Below are 8,855 nucleotides of genomic sequence, written 5' to 3' on the forward strand. Positions count from 1 at the left end.
ACCACACCTCCTCCGAAACCCTCATCTCCTGCCTCCCTATCCATTTACTTACCTCCAAAGAGAAATCTGGCTGGGCCCTGAATGGAGGGTGCAAGAGCAGAAAAATAATACATGAGGTGTCCTGTACCCTCCCCATAGGAGGAAAGCAAGGCTCTCAGTGCCACCCAGTTATATCATAGATCTCATCATAAAGTACACATTGTGACCTCCTTCCTTTAGCCTGCCTGGACAATGTCACCACCCTATCCTGTCTATAATATACAAGCTGCCTACACTGAACGTAAGATCCATGAGGACAGGGACTGACCCTGTATGTCTTCTTTACTCCTGCATCCCTAAGACTTAGAATCACTTAATAAATATTTACGGGATACATGAATAGAGTTGAGAAGGAACTTAAATACTATGTATGTGTGATATCTCCTCTCTAATTGTGTAACTTTGGCTCAGACCTCTCTTCTATTCTCTAGGGCCCCTATCGTACAGCCAGCCTATTAAACTTCCACTAAGATGTCTCAGAGACCTCTCATGCTGAACAAGCCTGAGACTGAACTCACGATGTTTCCTTTAAACCAATTCCTTTCTAAGACTTCCCTATCTCAGTAAGTGGTCCTGCCATCCATCCAGCTGTAGAAGCCAGAATCCCATGTGCTATCCTTGATTTCTCCCTTTCCTATGATTTCCAAATCCACTTTTTAATCCACTTGGTTCTATCTCCAAACCACCTTCTTCTCTTCATCTCTACTCTCATCCCTTTAATTCAATCCTACCCTGTGGAAGATATTTAAAAAAAATGAAAAACGTTGAGTTATTGTCAGGAAAAAAAGAGAAACCATTTTTTTTTTTAAATCAAAATGTTTTCTTCCATGGGATGAGAATGGTAAGATAGTTCATCTTAACTAGTGGAAATCTGTACTGGGTATTTTATAGCTTTTAAAATAACTCACCGGGGCAGGTATATGGGATAAAAGGGGTCAAATATGTGGTAACAGAAAGAAATCTAACTATGGGAAGTGAACACACAATGTAAATATATATATGCCTTACCGTTAAAATGTACAGCTAAAACTTACCAGATTTCATTAACCAATGTCACCATGAAAAATTAATTAATTAATTTAAAAATAATAAAATAAAATAACTCACCAAAAAAATGTGAGTAAGGTCTGTAGTCAATTGTATTGTACCGATGTCAATATCCTGGTTTGGATAAAGTATTATTGGTACTGTATGGTAAAATGCTACCATTTAGAGAAACTGGGTAATTGGTACACAGGACCTCTCTTTATTATTTTTGAAATATCTTATGTGCCTATAGTTATTTCAAAATAAAAAGGCTTTAAAAATCATCTAGAAAAAAATGCATAGTAAGCTTTATTGCTATTTTATTTATATCAACTGGTACAATCATTTTTATTGTTGTAAAACACTCACAAACTTTACCATTTTAACCATTTAAAAAGTGTATAATTCAGTGACACTTCATACATTCAAAATGTTATGCACTCATCACACTATCTAGTTCTGGAACATATTTATCATCCCAAAAGAAACCCCATACTCACGAAGTACTCATTCCCTATTTTTCTCTTCTCTAGCCCTTGGAAAGGTGTGATCATTTTAAAAGTTAAAACATCTCAAAATGTTCATTTTGCTTTATCGAGGCACAATTTACGTACCATAAAATTGACACATTTTAAGTGTATGATTCAATAATTTTTAGCAAATTTAAACAGTTGTGCAAGCATCACCACGATTCAGTTTTAGAACTTTTCCATCAGAGATCCTTCATTCATATTTGCAATCAATCCACTCCTCATTTTAGGCACCTACTAACCTATTTTCTCTATAGATTTGCCTTGTTTGATCATTTCATGTAAATGGAGTCATACAGGAGCATTTGAGATCTTGCTCCCTGGCATATGTTGTCAGTTTGGCTCAAATAAACTCTTATAAAAATTTTTTAAAAAGTAAGTAAATAAATGGTATTATACAGTATGATTTTGATGTCTCATGTGCTCACTTCAGCAGCACATATACTAAAATTGGAGTGATTATGAGGTCTCAGTAATGTTTTATTTTTGTTTTTGTCTTTCTGTCTAGTACACGAGTTGACATCTCAAGCATTCTTTCTCTTCCTGTATAAGTGGATAATTTTTTTCTAGCCTACTCTTTTCTATAGGTCTAGCTCTGTCAAGATTCCATCTTTTTGTTGAGGCCTCAAGATATCATTTCCTCTCCCTATACGGGCATTAATATTCGATACCCAAAGAAGGACCCCCCCCATTTTGACAGTGATTATAAAGCAAGTACAATATGATTATGGGGGAGTTCAGGCTATACTAATTAAAAAATACTTTGTGAAAACCATTTTCTTCCCATCTGATTCCAATAAAAAAGTCACTTCCTTCCAAAGCCTTTCTAAACTAATATAACATCTTACCAAATTACAGCTCCTAACGTGTATTACCCTCTAATAGACAAAATCATTTAAATGAAAGTGCTTTGTAAACTGTAAATATCTGTTAATATGAATTATTATTGTGCTAAAAAAAAAAAAAAAGGAAAAAAAACCCTTGCTGACACACCAGCTCTGTTAGCGGCCACTCCCTGGCCCAACCTCTGAGCCACAAAGTCAGCTCACAAGTTCACTGTTTTAACTAACTACTTTACCTTTAGCCTCTGGGAATTTCTCTTATTTTTTTCATAAGTCAGCTATATGTTCAAAAAGATATTTGTTATTCAGCATTTCAAGATGCTTTTCAGCAGGAAGGTTAAGTCTGCATATTACTGGAACTAGAACCTTTAAAATTAAAATTTTCACTGGTCATAGTTTTATGATTTGTTATTACTTAAATAATGTTCTACAAATATAAAAAGAAGTTTCTTCCTGAGGTGGAAGTATTTGCCTAAGACTCTTCTTAGCTAAGTGCTTCTCCAACTTGAGTATGTACTGGAATCACCAGGAAGGTCTTAATAAAAACAAAGTGCTGGGCCTCATCCTCATAGTTTCTGATTCAGTTTTCTGGGGTAGGGCCTGAGAATATGCATTTCTAGCAAGTTTCCAGGTGATGCCAGTGCTGCTGGTCCAGGCACCACACTTTGAGAACCACAGCCTTGGCTTATCCTATCTAGCCAGCAAAGTATTTTACACAGAAAAAACTGATTCCTTTATTAAAATGGAAGCTCATATTCTAATTATATTTTTCCTTTCAAAAGAGGTGTTTATAATGTTTTCCTTCCACAACAGGAAGCCTGCAACAGCTTCCTAAACGGTATCTCTGCTTCTGTTCTGTCCATTCTTTATCCATTCTTCATCCAGAAACTAGCATGACCTTAAACTAATTTCCTGCTTGGATCATTAAAATGGCATCCTGTTGCACTCAGAATAAAATCCAAAGTTCTCACTCATCTCACATATTTTCCAGCCATTGTGGCTTTTTCCTGTTCCTAGAACTTTCCAAGTTCCACCTTGCGCCAGAACCTTTGCACTTGAAGCTCCTCTTCCTGGAATACATGACTCTCTCCCACTCCTACCCTCGGCATTCGCCTCCTAGTTCCTTCTCTTTCTTCAAATTTCACTTTAAATGTCACTCATTTTGGGGTTCCTTTCCTGACCTTCTGTATTATTGAAGTCCCTAAGAAACTCTCCTCATTGGGCCCTGAGCCCCCATAACACACTTTTATTCATCATGGTATTCCCCAAACCCAGGGAGACCTGGGAAATAGGAAGAGCTTGAATAATATGTTTAAGGAGTGAGTCATTTAATCTGGAGCCACAGGAAGGAGGGCTCAGAAGTCAAACATGGATGGACACAGAATGAACACAGTTCAGAGAGGAGAGGACAATTTCTGTTTAGTTTCTAGGCATGGATCTGAGAATAGATGCCTCTCGCACTTGGTGGTGGAAGCTAATGCATGGAAAAGATCTAGGATCTAGATTCAGAAAAAACAGGCCTTGAATCCCAGCTTTGCCCCATTAATTACCCGTGCAAATTTGGGCAAAGTCAATTCACCTCTTGGCTTCCTCATCTATAAAACGGGGTTTGAAATAGCACTTACCTCCCAGGGTTGTTCTGATAGAATGGATTACAGCAGTTGGTATATTGTCAGTTTTCAGCTAGTATGAGTTAGTCCTTTCCTTCTCACCTTCCCTAGCAAACTGCAACCTGAGGGCAGAAGGGGAATTCTGGCATTGTTCAGCTTCTCCTGAGTCAGAGTGCCATAAGGCACCCAGCTCCAGTGTTCCTCCTTCTCTTCCTGGAAACTTCCTCTAATCCAGCATGTCAGTCACTTTCTCCTGTAGACTCCCACAGTCCCCCGAGCCACCTCTTATCAAATTTCTGGTCTTACATCACTGAAATGATTTGAGCCATGCACTGCGATGAGCCATGCTCAGGAGCAGCACTGAAATGCTGTTTGAGTAAAACCGACCCAAAGGCCCTGGCTCCCAGAATCCTTTGAGGTCCAGAAGAAATAGGTTGGAATCAGGCCCTGCCATTAACTGGCTGAACAAGTTACCTATCTTCTCCTGGCCAATTCCTCCTACAGAAAATGGGAGATAAAAGGTCACGCCTACTTTATACAGCAGTGATTTTCAAACTGTAGCTGCAGAGAAATCACCTGGGAGCCACTCCCAGAGTTTCTGATTCGAGTCTGTGGTGGGGTCCGACAATTTGCATTTCTAACCAGTTCTCGGATGACAATAAGGCTGCTGGTTAGGGACAATTTGAAAACCACTGTTTCAAGTTGTTCCAAGGGTCTGATGTGAAACTCTTGGCGCAGTTCCTAGCATAAGCTAGGCGAGCGAACGCTGCTATTACTGTTTCTACCCCGCAGAGACCTCCTCCGGGCATCCTAGTCCACAAAGAACCACTCCCACTGAAAGAACCCTTGTCCGCGGTCGGGTTCCAGACAAAGATGCAAGAAGCACCCGCATGGCGGGAGACCAGCGTGAGAACGCGGGCGAGAGGTGGGGCCAAGCGTGCGCGTTGCTGCGCCTGCGTGCGGAAGAGGCGGGGGGCGTGGCTCAAGCTCCGGGCCGGAAGCGGGAGGCTGCAGGGGCGGGCCGGCTGGCATCCCCTTTCCGGCCGGTCCCCATGGAGGCTCTGGGGAAGCTGAAGCAGTTCGATGCCTACCCTAAGACTCTGGAGGACTTCCGGGTCAAGACCTGCGGGGGCGCCACGGGTAGGCAGTGGCGGGGCCGGGGTCTCGGGGAGAGGGGTGCCCGGGAACTTGCCTTGGGCTTCTACACTCTATCTGGCCTGCCAGGGGCTGAATGAGCTGAACAGAGGCCATTCTGACCCTCGCTCCCTGCCTTGCAGTGACCATTGTCAGTGGCCTTCTCATGCTGCTACTGTTCCTGTCCGAGCTGCAGTATTACCTAACCACAGAGGTAAGGGGCGGGGCCTAGGACGTCCGCGGGGCTCGACTTTCTAGGAATAAGATCTTTAGGGATGGGAGTGGGGCAAAAGAGGCATGAAGCCAAATCTTACAGAAGTAGTGCTGCCCCAGGTGCATCCTGAACTCTACGTGGACAAGTCACGGGGAGATAAACTGAAGATCAACATCGATGTGTTCTTTCCGCACATGCCTTGTGCCTGTGAGTACCTCACCATGGGTGGGAGTTGCAAGTCCCAGGGTTTTCAGGTGGGCTTCCAGATTCACACTTCCAGCTTTAGGTTCTGGACTGGTTTACAGGACAGCCTCTTTCCCCTAACCCACTGCTGCCCCAGGACAGGCCCAGCATCCCCTTACCCTCCAATTCCCTTGCCCCTAGGATCACAGTACCTTATCCTGACTTCCTGCTTCCAGATCTGAGCATCGATGCCATGGATGTGGCTGGGGAACAGCAGCTGGATGTGGAACACAACCTGTTCAAACAGCGGCTAGATAAGGATGGCATCCCCGTGAGCTCAGAGGCTGAGCGTCATGGTAACTGGGGTAGGGGACCAGATCTCAGATCCCAGAGCTGAACATACCCAAGCCCTACATTCTGGCAAGTAGGCTGTGGCTGGCCCAATGACCAATGAAGAACTAAGACCCAGAGAATTCAGGTGGTTTGCCTAGGATCCCCCAGCTATTAATCAGAGTGGGCTGCTAACCTCTATACATTGAGTAGAGTACGCCACGTGGCTATCATTCTCCGAGGTCCGCAGTCCTTGCCTATCATGGTTTCAGTAACACGTTTGAGGATGGGTCCTCTGTGCTGTTGCCTTGGCAGAACTCCTCTAGATGGACCCAATCTTCTCTGGATGTTTGTTTTTCCATCCCCTTGGCCGAATTCTGCCCTTAATGCCCTTCCCTTTTGGAATGTAGGGTGGCTTAAGAGTTTACATTCTCAAGTTGGATTACCTGAGTTCAGATGTAGCTTTGTCTTGCAGTCTGTGACCTCTGCTGTAAAGTGGTGATAAACAGTAGCACCCACCACATGGAATTGTAGGAGCAAATGAAGTAATATGTGTACAATGCCTAATACAGAGTGGCTGTTCACTTTGAGCTTCTTCTGCCTAGGCAGCCTCCCAGTGCCTCAGTTAACTCAATCTCCCACCATACAAAACCCTCTTTAAAGCTATGATTTTTCATACATTAGGGATAGCTCTGTTGATGAGCTTTATCATTCATTTTATCAACGTATGAATGTTGAACACTAGTAAAACCAATAGAATTTGTTGTAGTATTGGGTGTGAGGTGTAAGAGCAGAGTCAAGGCTTTAATTCCAAGGCTTTTGGCCTGAGCAAATGAATGACTTGCGGTAGGAATGACCAGCGAGGAAGAAGAGGATTTGGGGGTGGGGGGATATTAAATATCCACTACTGTGTGATAAGTTAGTGGCTTAATACAACAAACATTTGTTTTTTTCAGTTCTGTGAGTTTAGGAATTCAAGAGTGGCTCAATTGGGTGATTCCAGCTTAGGGTCTTATGAGATTGCAGTCATGCTGTTGGCTGGGGCTGTAGTCATCTGAAGACTTGACTGGGGCTGGAGGGTCTGAATTTAAAAGGACTCACACATACAGCTGTTGGCAAGATGCCTCAGAGCCTTCACCACATGGGCCTCTCAGCAGGGCTGCTTGAGTGTCCTCACAACATGGCAGCTGGCTTTCCCCTGTGCAAATGATTCAGGAGAGAGGTGGAAACCACAGCTTCTTTTATGACCTAGCCTCAGTAGTTGCACACCATCATTTCTGTAGTATACTAGTGGTTACACAAGTCAGCCCTATTCATTGTGGAAGGGCCGGATAAGATTCCATTTATGGATTTTCTTTCCCATTCATCTGTTGACAGTCACAAGGATCTGACTACCAGGAGGTGGTCATCATTGGGAACATCTTGGAGAATTGTCCCACAGGGGAAGATCAGGATTTGGGGAGAGATTTCAGGCTTGAGGCATGTTAAATTTGGGTTGCCCATTTTATACCCTAGTGGTGTTAAGGAGTCAACTAGATGTACTAGTCTAGACTTTAGATGAGGGCTGGAGAAATAAATGTAGCTGTTATCAGCATGTAGGTAGTATTTAAAGCCATTGGACTAAATGGCAAAACCTAGGGAGTGAATGTAGGTAGAGGAGAGGTCGAGGGACGGTACCCAGAGGCCCTCCAATATTTAGAAGTCAGAAAATGAGAACCCAGGAAGGAAGATTGAAGGGGATTAGCCATTAAGGTAGAAGAGAATCAAGAGATTCACCAAAGGCCAGGTATAGGAAGTTTCAAGAAGAGAGAGTTAGCAACTGTGTCAAAAGCTACTGATAGTCCAGTAAAATGAGGAGTGAGAGCAGGAAAAAAAATGGAGACATCAAGTATAAATGACCCTTTCAGGAGTCTTGCTGTAAGAGAGAGCAGAGAAGTGGGGTGGGGGCTGGAGGAGAGGACAGAAGTGGGGGTACGTTTAGTGGTGAAATTAAGTGAGGTTCTGTTGCTTCTCTTTTCTTAGTGGAAATTGAAAGCAAGGTCATTAGCTAAGAATAATGAAAGAAGAAGGGATTTTGGAAGCCTAAGGAGAGAGGAAAAGATATAAATTAGTCATCTCATAATGGGAGAGTGAACTAATTAGTGAAATGAAGTAGGGTGACCAGAAGTCTTAAGAGAGGCACAGGCAAGAAGTAGTCACAGAGAGTTAAATTTAACTAGGGTTTGGGTTTTGCTGAGCTTGTCCAATGAAGGGAGAAAGGAACTAATGAATTGTGGTTGTTCGTGTGCAAGAGAATAATGAACAACAACGGACCATGGAATTTATTTTCCAGCTTTGTTGAGATATAGTTGCAATATAACATTGTATAAGCTTAATGTGTGATTTGCTGTATGTATATATTATGAGATGATTAACACAATTAGGTTAGCTAACACACTTATCACCGCACATAGTTAACATTTTTGTGTGTATCATGAGAACGTTTAATATCTTTTAGCAACTTTCAATACAAATTTACAATAGAGTATTGTTAACTATAGTTACCAGTAGATCCCCAGAACTCACTTATAACTGAAAGTTTCTAACTTTTGACCAATATCTCCCTATTTCCCCACCCCCCAGCTCTGGGCAACCACCACCCTACTCTCTCTTTCTATGAGTTTGGCTTTTTTGGAATCCACATATAAGTGAGATAATTCAGTATTTGTCTTTCTCTGACTTATTTCACTTATGTCCTCAAGGTTTATCCATGTTGTTGCAAGTGGCAGGATTTCCTTCTTCTTAATGGCTAGATAATACACACACACACATACATACTAGATTTTCTTTAACCATCCATCTGTTGACAGGTTGTTTCAGTGTCTTGGCTATTTTGATAATGCTGCAATGTATATGGCACTGCAGATATCTCTTTGAGATACTGATTTGATCCTTTTGGATATATACC

General features: G+C 42.4%; 2 protein-coding genes across 6 annotated transcripts in view; one reads left to right on the forward strand and one right to left on the reverse strand.

The window, feature by feature from the left end:
* The window catches only part of CUNH20orf173 (chromosome unknown C20orf173 homolog), a 9,122-nt gene extending 4,193 nt beyond the window's left edge, over positions 1–4,929 (reverse strand). For both annotated transcript variants that reach the window (XR_002776824.1, XM_023522221.1), the window contains exon 1: positions 4,063–4,929. The gene's annotated coding sequence lies outside the window, so the exon portion shown is untranslated. The remainder of the gene's footprint in view (positions 1–4,062) is intronic.
* Positions 4,930–5,025: 96 nt separating this feature from the next.
* Positions 5,026–8,855, forward strand: part of ERGIC3 (ERGIC and golgi 3) — a 16,632-nt gene continuing 12,802 nt past the window's right edge. For 3 of the 4 annotated variants that reach the window (XM_011378330.2, XM_011378329.2, XM_023522220.1), the window contains exons 1-4: positions 5,026–5,187; positions 5,325–5,395; positions 5,515–5,602; positions 5,815–5,943. In XM_011378330.2, the coding sequence (XP_011376632.1) occupies positions 5,100–5,187; positions 5,325–5,395; positions 5,515–5,602; positions 5,815–5,943 (376 nt within the window). In that variant the 5' untranslated portion in view covers positions 5,026–5,099. The remainder of the gene's footprint in view (positions 5,188–5,324; positions 5,396–5,514; positions 5,603–5,814; positions 5,944–8,855) is intronic. The other variant, XM_011378331.2, reaches the window with a different exon arrangement.

This window comes from Pteropus vampyrus, unplaced genomic scaffold (assembly GCF_000151845.1).
Source record: "Pteropus vampyrus isolate Shadow unplaced genomic scaffold, Pvam_2.0 Scaffold336, whole genome shotgun sequence".
NCBI lineage: Eukaryota > Metazoa > Chordata > Mammalia > Chiroptera > Pteropodidae > Pteropus > Pteropus vampyrus.